A 15,141-nucleotide genomic window follows, 5' to 3' on the forward strand; every position below is an offset into this window, starting at 1 on the left:
AGACATCTACCCCCATTATGTTCAGCAGCCAGAAGAGTTGTGTAAGTACTCGAAAATCTACAAAACACCTCCATTCTAAATTAATTAGTTAAAAGATGTCTATTTTGTGTAACCCAATTGACTTTTCTGGTTTATACAACACTATCTTAGCACCACAAGTCATTTTTACGTGGAATATGACGTGTTTTCTGACTCCTGTTGTGTAGGAGGGTGGGGGGGAGGGAGGGGGTCACTACGTAGGGTAAACTTATCTTAATTTCTTAGATCTTTTATTTATGTGTTAGCTGATGAAGTTAGTGGTGTGTGTGGGGGTGTCAGTTGTTCTCGTGGGGACATTTTTTTTTATCCCTCACCAGTTTAGTAAGTTTTACCTACACTTGCCTACACTTGGGAATAATTAAAGGAAGAGATGATAAAGATCGGAATAAAGAAACTAGAAGAGCTATTCTTTTTATCTATTCTGGTCTCTGGATACAGCTTGGTGGGGGAGGATTATGAGAGGAAAGACCAATATTGGGAGAAAAATTAGAAACCTTATTATCTAAAAATTTCTAAATAAATAGAATTTTAATAGGAAATGAGTCAGTTGTATTGCTAGCCTTCAGTTCTTCAGTAAAGTCAACCTCATCCTCAGCCACATCACCATGAAACATCCACACTCAGATATGTATAGCTGAACTTCTATGTATACATCAACAAGAACAGCAATTATACATTATTCATTTAACTGTCTTGGTTCTACACTGTGAGATATTGATACACATGTATGAGAATACGTTGTAGTGTGTTTTGTTGTGTGTGAATACCTGACATAATAAGTTCCTTAAGAGTGAGGTGAACACTAGTGGTTGGCCTCTAGTCTCTTCTGTTCACTGTTGATGACTAGTTGGTCTTAGTTGATGAAGCGGAGGAATACATCATTGTGGGGGAATAATAAAGTAGTGCCTCCTGAATATTTCCTTTTAATATTTATGAATTCAAAGATCAGTGTTGATATGTGTATACAGTGAACAGTGTTACCACTCTAGAGCGAGGCTCCTGGGCAGTGTTACATCCTAGAATGAGGCTCCTGGGCAGTGTTACCACCCTAGAGCGAGTCTCCTGGACAATGTTACCACCCTAGAATGAGGCTTCTGTGCAGTGTTACACCCTAGAATGAGGCTCCTGGACAATGTTACCACCCTAGAATGAGGCTCCTGTGCAGTGTTACACCCTAGAATGAGGCTCCTAAGCAGTGTTACCACCCTAGAATGAGGCTCCTGGGCAGTGTTACCACCGTAGAGCGAGGCTCCTGGGCAGTGTTACCACCCTAGAGTGAGGTTCCTGGTGAGGGCCTGCTCATGTAACCAACGTGTGAGGGGCGCCAGGTAGGTGATCAAGGGCTCGGCGTCCAGGTGAGTGTTGTTCGTCAGCTCCTGCAGCAGCTCCCTCCACCCCACCGAGGACCCTGCCGCCATAACCCGCCTGGTGGGGGAGGAGAGATGAGTGTAGTGCAGGTGATGACAGGTCAGTATAGTGCGTGAGTGTGTTGTGTGTTGACATATTCACTCGGGCTCTCGTAGATGACACCACTACAGCTGACACCCTCGACACACCCCCGACGTGTACCAGTGTCATGTTAATTTATTGTTTGGCACCACAAGAACAATAGCATCAGACTGTGCACCCCTAGACTGGCTGGTACAGTGGGATAAACAGTATAAGACAGCCTGGCTATACTAGACCTACTGTATGTGGCTACTTCCTAAACAGGGAGTAAGAAGTAACACACTGAGAAACTAGGAATGTTTTACGTTTATCGTGGAGGTAGCTATTTACTTCCTCAGGGTTGTTCTTCTGAAATCTCATTAACAAGAATATACAGGTATTCACGTAGCGTTCCTAATAGACACTCCGTTTTGAATTTAGTAAACAATATTACATTAAAAAGTTAGTCTCCCTCCCTCCCTCCCTCTCCCTTCCTCTCCCAGTCTTCAGCACTACCGTAAATCTCACTTAACTTAACCTAACCCAACCCTCTGCCGTTATACCTGAGGAGGTTCCCGGCGGCGTGTGAACCAGCGATGGTACAGGTGTGAGGGGGCGTGAGGAGAGGTCGCCCTTGGGCCTTCTCACACAGCCCTCGGTGCACCTGGAACTGTGCCACCACTGCCACCAGGTACCTGAGGGAGAGCCACCTGTAAGAATGTATCTCTCCCCAACACACAGATTGCTTGATGACTATTACATATATTTGTTTTGGGTGATTATTTAGTTCAGGACAGCTACCGAGTACTCACCAGATGTAGTGGAGGTAGCCATAACTCAACTGGCAAAGGACAGGTTCACAGCAGGTGTACCTATGACTTACCTGACATAGAACATACCCACGACCCACCTAACTCACAGCAGGTATTTAAGTCCTAGGTGAAGTACAGGTATCTAGGACTCGCCTAACGGAGGACAGGTACCCAGGACACACCTGACGGAGGACAGGTACACAGGACCCACCTGACGGAGGACAGGTACACAGGACCCACCTGACGGAGGACAGGTACACAGGACCCACCTGACGGAGGACAGGTACACAGGACCCACCTGACGGAGGACAGGTACACAGGACCCACCTGACAGAGGACAGGTACCCAGGACCCACCTGACGGAGGACAGGTACACAGGACCCACCTGACGGAGGACAGGTACCCAGGACCCACCTGACGGAGGACAGGTACCCAGGACCCACCTGACGGATGACAGGTACACAGGACCCACCTGACGTAAGGTGTGTTATCAGGGACGTGGAACTTGGCGGCAGGGTCGAAGTAGTGTTCAGAACGCGGTGTGGGGGGCGCCAGGCCCTGGTACCGCAGCTTCAGCAGCCACCAGGCAGTGTTGTACTCCTCCTCCCGCACCTGCACCAGGGAAGATGGTTGTTAATGTGTTCGTGCCAGAAAGATAAAAGAGTTACTGTTTTGTATAAACTCTGAAGGATATGTGAACTAATAAATAAACACTAATTATAACGAAAAGATAAATGAGTGGTGGTGAATATCATTACCCAACAGGGATTTGTAAACAATAATAAATGAGTTACTGCACAGACACGTACAAGGACGATATTGATCACTGTTCAACAAGTATTAATATTATCAGTGAGTTTCTTCCTCGTTGACCAGGCTCACAAGTTGGAGGGTTACTTCACTATGTTACAGATAAGATACATCGTCTTTAGCAGAATCTCCTTTTACTAGTAGTTTGGACCTGGTCACCTGTAATGATACCTTCCTCTCCCCACTCCTCTACCTCCCCCACTCACGGTGCCCTGGAAGACTCTCCAACGCCACTCATCGACGACTCTGGCGAAGGCGAGGAGCGGCAGCTTCGTCAGCGCCACTTGCAGGAGCTCTCTCAACACCTTACCTGAAAAATACTACACCTGTCACTGTCATGTGGACTTAAGGCGGACTATACCACATGGACTTATGCCGACAGTACCCTCCACACACACAGAGGGAGTCACCAGCACACCTAGGAGACCTCCCTGGGTCCTCACTGAATCACTACTAAACTCCGTCATCTGGTGAATGTTATAAGATATACTCTTGTGTACACAGAGTTCATTTGCCAACAACTATGCAATGCGTAACACATTTGAGGGTCTCACGGTTGATGGGTGTGACGGTGTTGTGACGGGAGGTGACGTGGGAGGACGAGCTCATAGCAGCCAGGTGGACGGTGTCTCCTACAGTCTCATGGAAGGCAGAGTTGACCCCGTCCTAGAGGAGGTGACACAGCGTAAGAGGTCAAGTTAAAGTGGCTCATGATTGGTCAACACACTGATCCAACAGCTACACAGTATAAACAAGGAACAAAAATGGTAAATTGACGTCATCAGTTTTAGGTGCAACAGAAGAAACACTGGCCTCTATCATACCTTCGTTCTCTTAAAGTTAACATCTTACCTTTGTTTGAGTGATGATAATCGGTACACCTTACAGCAGCAGTAGGTTGGGGACACTGTTGCCCGTATGACCGACAAAAAATGATTCACCTCTGGATTAATTAAGAGTTTTACTGTAAGGTCGAATCTTGGTAACACAATCAAGGCTCCTCCAGGTGGTGGCATCTGGGTGTTTAACCTGATCACAGCAGGCTGGGTGGTGGAACAACTCACCCTGATCACAGCAGGCTGGGTGGTGGAACAACTCACCCTGAACACAGCAGGCTGGGTGGTGGAACAACTCACCCTGAACACAGCAGGCTGGGTGGTGTAGGCTTGGAAGTAGTGAACGTGGCCCAGCTCGTGGTAGGCAACATGAACACCCTCCTCTCCTCCCGTCTCACACATCATCATCCTGGGGAACAATTGTGCGTGAGGAACATTAGGTTACACGGTGAGACAGTAAGCCTGGCGACTACTATGACTGAGGCGTATTTCACCTGCATAAACAAATGAATTCGGTTTAACTCTTCGCCATATTGTTGTAGAGAATGAAGATATACTGGGAGACGGTGTAGGTAGGTGTGTTAATATGTAGAATAATAATTATAACAGCGGATCTCTCCCGTTGGCTGACAGACACTCAGATGTACTGGACAATAACTACCTTTATTCTTCGTGTATAGTGTGTGCTTGAGTCATAAGTTATACTTTTTTTCAACATGGCTGACAGCGGTCATCATGGATTTGGAGTGGAACACATAAACACTACAGTACTTGGGTGTATTCAGGTTCTCATTACAGGACGATAACCTGCAAATTATCGCTGTGCTAATGTTGTGACCGAAGATATAAACGAAGGCAGAATAATCCGTAAGATGTTTAAATAAAAAGACAAATTCCTCTTACCGAAGGCTCTAGAGTGCAGGAATATCTTATGTACCAGAGTTATCCTGATGGGTCTTTCCTATAATGTAGACCTTTGTTAGTCTTGTTGGCCGTTATATTTCCTGCAACTTTGAAATTATTTAAGAAACTTTGTGCATCCGGGAGACTGTGCTAGACTATCTATTGTATGTTTGTTAGTAGTATCAGTACCTGTAGTCCCCCGGAGAGAACATGTCGAGGGAGCGAGGGTGACACGCCCCCCTGCCTGGCCACTCGTCCTCCCCCAATACAGACTTCGACCAGAACTTCTCCGTTAGCGGCGGAAATCCCAGACCTTGGTAGAACTTGTCGACCTCCTGGTGAGAATAAAGCACTATCTCAGCTTAACACACAAGAAAAGAACAACACACATGGCTGCTCAGGACACTATCTGGATCCTGCTTTACTCCAGCTTCGTGCCTCTCACCTGTGTTTTACGATGGTACTACGATCATATTTATCTTCCCCGAAAACTGAACCTTACATTTGTTGTTATTCATCTTAATGTATTATGTGTTTATTAATCTGTGACTATGAGGCTTATTTGGATTACCAACTGAGATGCTGAAGCGAGGGATTTGTGTAGAGCTTATCAGAACAATTGTCACCGTTGTGTAGGTGTAGATGACTGCCTCCTCCTCCTCCTCCTCACGCGTTTTTGCAAAGTCCATAATTTTAAAAGTGGATTTGTCTTTTTAGTGTGTTTTATTAAGTTTCTGTAAATTATTATTTTTTTTTCGATTATGGGTCTTACATAATGTTAGACTCAAGGATCCAATACACATGATCTGTCACGGGTGGGGGAGCTCAGCAACCAATGATCAAAACTACTGTTATAAATTATTAAAAAATGGACTAAAACATGCCTGAGACCTAAATCATAAACAACTTAAAAATATATTATACATATCAGTAAAAACAATATTCAATGATTGGAAGAGTAACCGACCTTGACCATTTCTCTGGTAGTGACGTTGGTCCCCCTGTTGCTGCCGGTAACGTTGACAAGCGTGTGGTCGTGGTGGTCAGGAAGGATCAACTCTAACATAGACGACCAGTCTTGTCCCCACAAGTCTCCTGTAACACATATCCCACATTAGTGTCCACCTACTGACGTAAAAATAGTGTACAATTTTCTGTTTGTAGATATTCTGCAAGGTCTTTGACCACATACTGCGCTTCGGCAACTAAGGTCTTTAAACGCGTACAAGGTTAGTAATCACACTTGTCCATCAACAATTGAAACAAATGAGAAAAAAATTATTTTTTAGTTTAACTACCACTGATTGCTTCATTTTTTCTTCAAAAATTTCCTCCATTATCCTTTGAATAAAGTTTCCTTCAAAATCATTATTGGTAATATTTCACATTTGTGGCACGGATTTATATTTTCCCAGTCAGTCCTTAATTTTTTTCTTCGGAAGTTTGGTATAATGAATAACATAAAAATAAATTAGGGAACAAGACAAAAACTAAAAACAGGTGCAAGCTCCTGAATATTAATTAAACACATACAGTATGTCTATGAGCTTTGTATCAAGTTCCACGGTCGTATAAATAAGGGCAAACTCAAAGGGGATATGAGAGAATTTTTTTATTGTTTAATTTATGGCAACGAACTGTAAAACTTTACGGCCATTACCCCGTACCACCATGTTTTGGTCGAGCCCACAGTTCCCGAATTAGTGACGTTATTGTTTACCTCATCGAAGATTCCCGCCCCAATAGGGGTCACAGCCTCAGGTTAGTGAAGCCATAAATTCAGAAAATTGTCAGGGCAAACGTTTTTAGAGTGAAAGTTGTGAACTCTTGGAATAATTTGCCAGCGAGTGTTGTGACGGCACCAAGTGGGACCTCGATACCGCATGTAAAGATACATTATTCTGGAACCAGTACTTGCCAACAGTGTTTAACAGAGACGTGACCGATCGCCCCAACGATTAACAAGCCGATGAGTGGCGAAGTGGATAAAGTATAAAAATTACCAAAAATATATTAGTCCTACATTTCATAATTTCATTTTCTGTAACGTCATATTTTCTTCATAGAGAATAATATAAAGGGGTAACTTGTGTATTCGATTATACACTTGTTAAAATTTGTTACGTGCAATAAGGATAAATTATTTCCTTACTCGAAAATAATGCAATTTCTTTGTTGTCGTGTTTGATGTGTTGTGTGAGCAGAGGTGCCGGTGATCATAATACTTGATTCATTTTAGGGAATAGTCATAATTTCTATATTTTTTTCTCATTACAGTATTTTGATTTTATTTTTTTTATAATTTGTTACCTAAATATAAAAGATTATCCTGAAGTCTCCACCCCAGGGTCAGGGGAAAAGGGGGGGGGGGGTTAATGGGCTATTCTAGAGGTAAGTAACATTTTCCCTTTATAAAAACATTGAAATAGATGGTTGAGGACGTAGGTTCGATAAAGTATTACCAATTACGTGTGTTATATTAATGGGGTTTTTTCAATATCAAGTTTCTTTTATTTACTGACCTGCTAGATGAGCTGGGATAGGCTTGGCTGGGTCCACTAATTCTTTGCCATACTGTCTGATGAGTGCGTCGCGAACATGGGCGTGTAATAAGGTGTACAGGTGGGAGACTTGGTTGTACACTTGGTCGACTGCCGCCCACACGTCCGCATCTTGATCAAATTCCAGCTCCGACCGCCAAGCAGCTCCCATGTCCTCGTACCCTGTGTTGATTGAAGAGGATGAATTAACACTTTAATGTACTCAAATATGTCACTTCTGTCGTCATCAAATTCTCATATTGGTTGGTACTCACCACCCATCCGGGCTGCCTGGTTCATAATGGTGACCGCTTGAGTGAAAAGTGGGCGGATGGGCGGGCCCAGAGCATTGTGCCACGCTACCCACGCCCACAGCAGAAGGTCGGGGTCTCGAGAAGTCCTCATAAGTGTGGTGATGTCACGCTCGCCGCGGTAGGTGTGAAGGCCGTGGGTGAGGATGAGCGTCGAATAGCAGCCCCTCATACGAGACACCAGCGACGACAAGCGTCTGAGAGTGAGCGGAACACTACTTAAGCCTCTCACACCGAACATAATATCAATGTCGACTGATCGTTAGTCTGAGTACAAAAATATGTATCTCCTTTCATATTATTAGTACACAGAAGAAATATCCAAAAGACCGTATCTTTAAACCAGTGCCAACGTGAGCAAACATTACGCCTTATCGAACTTAAACTCACTTTACTACCCTAACCTAACCTAACCTCACCTTGCCTAACCTAATCAAACCATACATTACCTCTCCTAAACTAATCTTACCTTACCTTAAAAGACTCGATTCACGTAACTAACCTTACAATACCAAACATAACCATACCTCAATTAATCTAACCTAACCATACGTAACCTTACCCTACCACGACCCTCCATTCGAAGCCTTTTGGACTGTCTATAATATCCCCAGATTTTGCACCTCTCCTAAGACCAGTATAACTTACCTCCAGCCTTCATTTGTGGCACTACACATCGAACGTGTGTAACCCCCTGTAATACTTGCTGAACTAAGCTTCTGTAACCTATCCAATAATTTGATCAAGTAATGCATTTCATCATATTTTTGCTCAAAGTAATAATAATATCTCCACTACCAGACGTTTGATATAAGTTAATGTTATTTTTGGTTGACCTATTCTTGATTTCACTCACATTTGTCATTACCAACTCTTGTTACTACCCAAACACACATACAGTATTCCTCCTACCAATATTCTTCACCTTTTTCCAATAAGTTGTGAACCAGTTTATATAATGCCTCTTCACTGTGTTATTTCACCTTTAGTTAAGCTTTCTTCCTTCATTGTTGCTTATACATTCTCTCATTAGAATCCTGACTATAGATATTAATGAATTTTGGCGACAGTACGGAGCCTTATCTAACTCCTTATCTAGCACTAAACCAACTCGTACGGCCATTGTTTACTAACACTGTAGCCTCCTGACACCTGTAACTGTATTGTGTTTTATGCCATTATTCGGCCACATGTATATATGACTTAGTACTGTGTTTATGTGGCCATGTACTGTGTTTATGTGGCCATGTACTGTGTTTATCTGGCCATGTACTGTCTTTACGTGGCATAATACTGTGTATATGTGGCCAGGTACTGTGTTGGTATCACCCCTTAGCCGCGTGTGGTATGCCCAGCGTACCGTGAGTGTAGCATGAATGAACATACCTGGCCTGAGATGCGGTGTACCTCGGGCCGCGGGTGATGAGATGCAGCATGCGGCGTTCCTTCCTACCTGCAGCCCATGGCCGCACCCTGTCTGCCTCCCGCACCCGCACGCGCATCCACTCAGCCTGCGGAACGGTCAATACACTGCAGTCTCGACCGCATAATCATACTAGTGCAGGAAGGCAACACACGCTTCAAGTTTACATTAACCTAACCTAATCCTACTCTAACCTAACCTAACAACGAAACACATTAACCTGGAGTAAACATCTAGCGTGTGTTTTAGTTAGGTCACCATGGTCACCTGGGTCTGGAGTTAAGTTAAATTAGATTAGGTGAAGTAAACTAGGGGGGGTAGGCGATGTTCAGGTGATCTGACTCTGAACCTGGCATGTTAGGCGCACGTCCCCTCGTCACAGTCTGTCCCAACTGACTCGACTGAGGTGTGGGAGGGAGGGACACACGCTGACCCGCCGCATCAGACCATCTTGTGAACTTCGCACTAATTATTGACCTGAGTGGGGGTGTTGCGGCATTACTGAGGCAGAACTAGGAGTGGATGGTGTTGTTTTGTGTATCATTCATAGGTGCCTGAATGTTGTATTATAGTACACAGTAGAGTATTATTCGTTTTAGTTGTGGGAGTAGTAAGCGGTAGTGCTGATTCATTAAGCGGTTTATAGGTATAGATGTGATCTCCTCCCACCTCCATCATGCTAACACGGGAATAGATTTGGTTGTTCGTTTTGTATTTTAATACAGAATTAATTGTAGTTCAGCTGCAATAAATTCAGTTACCATAAAGGTGAGGACCGTGATCATCCTTGTGGTGATGCTTAAAGTAAAGTTCACATTTCCTGTCGAGTGTCGCCGTTGTGGTGGGGTCTCATGGCGGGTTTGTGTACATAATTGCAGTGTGTGCGTGCGTGTGTGTGTGCGTGTGTGCGTGCGTGCGTGCGTGTGTGTGTGTGCGTGTGTGTGCATGTGTGTGTCGCAAGGTGGGAGTGTCCTCGACCTCACCTCACCCAGCACCTCCAATATTCAAATTTCAGTTGACTATTCTCGTTTTCCGTTTCATAATATCCTTGACTACAGTTTTCCTGCAATAACTCATGATACAGCAGTAGATGTTGCTGTACTGGACAACAAGATCTTGTTCATAACCGAGATCACTACAGTTGATAAAGCGCCGAGAGGAAATAATACTAGTGTAAACGAGACGCAGCCTCAAGTAGCTGAGGGATTACAGCAACAAGTGTTTGTCAGCCCCAGCCCGGGCCGGCGGGCGGCGGTGGAGTGTACACTGTATTAGTGCGGTCTGAGACACTGAGTCCTGCTCCTGTGCTGTGCCGTCTTGTGGTGACCGTCCAGCGCTACTGTTCGCCATGAAGACCTGTGAGTCCTCCCAAGAAAACGACGCCCTGCTTGAAGTGATCCTGTATGCCCTCATGGGTATCAACAGTACAGCCGGCCACGGCGTACAAGACCCTGGTGAGTTGCAGGCTACTCTGTTGTCCATCCTGCGGGACCTGCTGCTGGAAAGCGGCACACCGCCGCCACCCGCGTTAGAGAGACTCGTTTCACGCACCAACAGATCCTTGCAACGCCGTCAGCGCCGACGACAGCGGGAGGCGCAGCGTCAGCAACTCCAGTTAAGAGAGGGAAGCACAGACACGCCTGACCATGCCGCCGGCACCACTTCTGGCCACAGTTACTCTGACACCAGACTTCATGAGTCGCCCCTCCACCATCCTGCCCACGCCGCCCACCACTTGACACGACTGATAGCCGTCGCACCAGACATCCACCTGTCACAGTTGGCGTCATACCGCCGTCCTTCTCACCTCCGCCAGGTCAGTTTCTCTCACATTTCTCACAGTAAACTGGTTGGGCTAAAATTATTTTAAGACACAGTAAACCTCGCCTGAACTACTTTCGTTATCACTTCTATAAAGTACCGCAGACATGTCAGTGATTTAATTCCATTTTAAAAGTTGGTTGATTGTGCTACTCTTGATAACCAGGTAGAACAGGTGTGGTGTAGGCGAGGGCACGTGGCAGGAGAGGAAGGTAGGTGAAGGAGATGGAACTGATAACGATAAACTGTTCAATAAGCTCAGATGGCACTAACAAATACATAGGAGGATATAATGTACTTTGTCAACTTAGTTAGGTGAAAGGTTTATGTTCAAGGCAGGACACTGTAAGGGCGAACTTTATAATCAGTGATAAATTGCCTACGTGTTGTACCGTATTATTGAACTGAACTGACGGCTTCTTTTCCTGCACAGAGGATCCATCAGAAAGGTAGAAGAATAGAATAAGTTAATATTTTATAATTTTCTGGAAATCTTATAAAGTTTATGTTGCGAATGCCAGAGTTTTGTGTTGTACGGCTCAGCTCTGAGATCAACACCATTACACGTCTTCCATCTGGTTGCAGGTAGTGTCGTCAACGTCTGTGTCAGAGGAACAAACACGTCGCCGCCGTCAGCACCTACAGGAGGAACAGCGTCAGCGGTGCCCCTCAGAGACCTGCCCTGAAACTGGCAACGAGGAGTGACACACAGCAGCCACTTACTGTGACCTCGCCATAACAACATTCTTCCCTCCTTCTATTGCGCTTTATTTGCTCTATGTAAATATCTGTGTAATTTATATATTTTGTACATTTGTATAGATTCATATAAATATTTTTGTTTAGTTGAATGGAATAGTTTGTTTTTGAGCCTCGATAAAATACTGTAGATATGAAAAACAATTATGGGTTGGTTATGACAGTGTGTGCAGCCTCGTGCAGCACACACGTTAACTTTTTACTCATTAAACAAGTTATTAACCAGACGAAATAGAAAATTGGAAATATGTAAAGAATTCATTTAAGATTTTTTTAAATATGTGAAACACTTCAGTAAACATTGTGGTGATGGTGACGTGACTATATGTAGTAATTTTGTCTCGTGATTTTGAACTTTTCTTCATTATGGAAGAGGCAAGTGGATACATCTCTCTCTCCCTGCCCTTAGGCTCAGTACTGGTCCTCCACCCAGCTATGATTGGGCTCAGCCTTACTGATGGGGGAATGACGGTGGTCGAGTGCAGTGCCGTCCACACTGTCTACTTTAGTACACACACGTAGCATTACATCCCTCACCTGGACGATCGTTTGTTTTATACGATTTAACCTAACCTACTTTACTTTACTGTGGTGCGTCTACGGCTGTGATGGTTCTTAATGGTGCTTTAATGGTTCTGGGTGAGACCTTAATGCCCCTGGGTGTGGTTCTATTGATCATGGACTTAGTTTTAATCCTTGAGGGTGCGGGTTGAATGGTTTTGGGTTGGGTTTAATGGGTGTAGGTGTGGAAGCCAGGCAGTGTTCACGACAGGATGTAGGGCGTTGTGTTCCAGGCGCTAGAAGGAAGGACATTACTGATGAACCAACAGGGGACAAAGACACATAGGACAAAACTCACCAAACTCAATGCAAAAGGAGAGAGGGGGGACAAACTCACCTGCCAGTGTTGATAGTAACTGATGGACTAAGACATTTTAACTTTTTTTATATTGAATGTTTATAAAAATATATTCATTATACAAGATCTAATTCATAAATTGACTCCTTAAGTTATGAGTTAATGTGAGTTATCTAATGCCGAACTGATTTTAAAATATATTAACCTAAACCACCCCACCTCATCTGACCCTAACCCCCACCCCATCTTCCTACCCACCCCACCCATCTTACCCTAATCCCCCACCCCATCTGACCCTACCCACCCCACCCATCTTACCCTAACTCCCCACCCCATCTTCCTAACCCCCCACCCCTTACCCTAACCACCCCCACCTCATCCTACCCTACCCTACCCCCCACCTCACCCCCCTTCGCTTGCTGGAGATGAAAGTGTAGCAGCCACTCGTCTGGAGCTGCTTGGTGTGTGATAGAGGCATAACTCAGTCACTTTTTGTCGCCATGTGGTACTGTGCATGAGCTGTATGTACTCACTTCCCTGAGAGTAGTTGAGACATGAGTACATCTTGAGTCCATTGGAAGACACTCACTATGTTGGCCTGGGTCTCCTGCAGGCGGATGTTGGCCTCTGTACTCTGATGGAGCAGCGTCTCCCACAGGGCCGCCGAGCTAGCCCGCCTCAACCCTTCCAAGTCCCTGTTGTAGTCTGCCAGCCATGACTCCACCCACGACAACCCTCCTGCCGGGGACACAGAGTACCGTCAGCAGTTGTTGTTACTGGCAGGGGAGAATGTTAGTAGTTGTTGTTACTGGCAGGGGAGGATGGTAGTAGTTGTTGTTACTGGCAGGGGAGGATGTTAGTAGTTGTTGTTACTGGCAGGGGAGGATGGTAGTAGTTGTTGTTACTGGCAGGGGAGGATGTTAGTAGTTGTTGTTACTGGCAGGGGAGGGTGGTAGTAGTTGTTGTTACTGGCAGGGGAGGATGGTAGTAGTTGTTGTTACTGGCAGGGGAGGATGTTAGTAGTTGTTGTTACTGCTAGGGGAGGATGGTAGTAGTTGTTGTTACTGGCAGGGAAGGAAGGCCTCTTAACTCGCCTGTGTCGTGCGTGAGGTTGAGGCGAGTAGTGGCGGGAGTGACCGAGCTGACCAACACAGCCGCCAATACCGTCAACACATGGCCACAGTGATGCATCCTCTGTCGTGTTGTCGTGTTGCAAAGTAAAAAGTAAATTAATTTCAGTTTCATTTACATTTACATGGTTTCTTCAGAAGATATATTAGGTTAAGAATATAATAGGTTAGGTTAATATCATGTTAGATTTGAATTATATTAGGTAAAGAATGTCCAGTTTAGGTCGCGTTACGTTAAGATCATTTTACGATAAAGTCATGTTATTACCAGGATTAGGGTAGGTTAGGTTTTGGTCAATATAAGTTCATTGACTGTAGATAGGTTTTAAATCACTTTTGGTTTAGGTTACAGATAAAACTTATTGTTAGGTGATGTAAATAGACGATCATTGAAAACGCTATATACATCAGTTTGTGTATGAATGTATGTATATATGTCATCAGTCCATATAGCAGGCGGACTTCTCTATACAAACAATACCCACTATGTATGTATGTATGCATGTATGTATGTATGTATGAATGCCATTTGGTCCCCGCCATGTAAGGAGCAGTACTCGAAGACTGTGAGTGTAAGGAGAAAAAATATACAAGGTTTTTTCCCGCGCGTTTTTCTACGACGGCTGAGCAACTCTCCTTTCACGGGACACTTATACCAACCATTATACTTGGATGTATGTGTGTATGGTTTGTATGGTTGTTGCTGGTGATTGGTTGTATGGGTGCTGGTGGTTCTGAAGGTATATTGGTTGTGGTGGTGGTGGTGGTGGTTGTTGTGTAGGTAGTGGTTGTTGTGTAGGTAGTGGTGGTTGTTGTGTAGGTAGTGGTGGTTGTTGTGTAGTTAGTGGTGGTTGTTGTGTAGGTAGTGGTTAATTGGTGGTAATGGACATTTGTGTGTAGGTGGTTGGTAATGGTTGTTGTAGGTAGTGGTGGTAATTGTTGTTGTGTGATGGGGGTGGTGATGGTTGTTGCATGGTAGTGGTAGTTTGTTGTGTAGGTAGTGGTGGTTTGTTGTGTGAGTGATGGTGGTTGTTGTGAATGGTGGTGGTTATTTGTGTAGTTAGTGGTGGTTGTTGTGTAGGTGGTGGTGGTTGTTGTGTATGATTGAGTGGTGGTTGTTGTGAGTGGTAATTGGTTGTTGTGTGAGTGGTGGTGGTTGTTGTGTGGGTAGTGGTGGTTGTTGTGTGGGTAGTGGTGGTTGTTGTGTGGGTGATGGTGGTTCATTGTGTAGGTAGTGGTGGTTGTTGTGTAGGTAGTGGTGGTTGTTGTGTAGGTAGTGGTGGTTGTTGTATAGGTAGTGGTGGTTGTTGTGTAGGTAGTGGTGGTTGTTGTGTAGGTAGTGGTGGTTGTTTAGATCTTAGATAATCGTAGCCTACTGGTAGTAGTGGTGATGTTGTAAATGGTTGTTGAGTGAGTTTTGATGGTGGTAGTTATTGCAGTGGTGTTGAGGATTGTTGTTGTTTGTGTGTT

The 15,141-nt window shown here is 44.6% G+C and overlaps 2 protein-coding genes across 2 annotated transcripts; one reads left to right on the forward strand and one right to left on the reverse strand.

Moving 5' to 3' along the window:
- Window positions 1–468: 468 nt before the first annotated feature.
- LOC121854067 (angiotensin-converting enzyme-like) lies at window positions 469–13,276 on the reverse strand. The gene is made up of 12 exons (XM_042348459.1): window positions 13,131–13,276; window positions 9,066–9,190; window positions 7,644–7,876; window positions 7,351–7,551; window positions 5,796–5,923; window positions 5,018–5,163; window positions 4,226–4,334; window positions 3,644–3,755; window positions 3,296–3,399; window positions 2,752–2,891; window positions 2,031–2,162; window positions 469–1,464 (listed from the first exon to the last, which is right to left on the reverse strand). Exons 2-12 carry the CDS (start codon window positions 9,179–9,181, stop codon window positions 1,302–1,304), a joined length of 1,584 nt encoding a protein of 527 aa, XP_042204393.1. The 5' UTR covers window positions 9,182–9,190; window positions 13,131–13,276; the 3' UTR covers window positions 469–1,301.
- LOC121854077 lies at window positions 10,425–11,708 on the forward strand. Its single transcript, XM_042348470.1, has 2 exons — window positions 10,425–10,918; window positions 11,509–11,708. Exons 1-2 carry the CDS (start codon window positions 10,451–10,453, stop codon window positions 11,626–11,628), a joined length of 588 nt encoding a protein of 195 aa, XP_042204404.1. The 5' UTR covers window positions 10,425–10,450; the 3' UTR covers window positions 11,629–11,708.
- Window positions 13,277–15,141: the final 1,865 nt, after the last annotated feature.

The sequence above is a fragment of the Homarus americanus genome, unplaced genomic scaffold, assembly GCF_018991925.1.
Source record: "Homarus americanus isolate GMGI-L3 unplaced genomic scaffold, GMGI_Hamer_2.0 scaffold50564, whole genome shotgun sequence".
Classification (NCBI taxonomy): domain Eukaryota; kingdom Metazoa; phylum Arthropoda; class Malacostraca; order Decapoda; family Nephropidae; genus Homarus; species Homarus americanus.

Coding starts and splice junctions, on each gene's coding strand:
- LOC121854067 (XM_042348459.1), bottom strand. CDS start 9,181: ATGCGCGTGCGGGTGCGGGAGGCAGACAGGGTGCGGCCATGGGCTGCA. Junction 3,400..3,643: donor CACCGTCACACCCATCAACC/GTGAGACCCTCA, acceptor AGTATTTTTCAG/GTAAGGTGTTGAGAGAGCTC. Junction 2,163..2,751: donor GATAACACACCTTACGTCAG/GTGGGTCCTGTG, acceptor GCTCTCCCTCAG/GTACCTGGTGGCAGTGGTGG.
- LOC121854077 (XM_042348470.1), top strand. CDS start 10,451: ATGAAGACCTGTGAGTCCTCCCAAGAAAACGACGCCCTGCTTGAAGTG. Junction 10,919..11,508: donor GTCCTTCTCACCTCCGCCAG/GTCAGTTTCTCT, acceptor ATCTGGTTGCAG/GTAGTGTCGTCAACGTCTGT.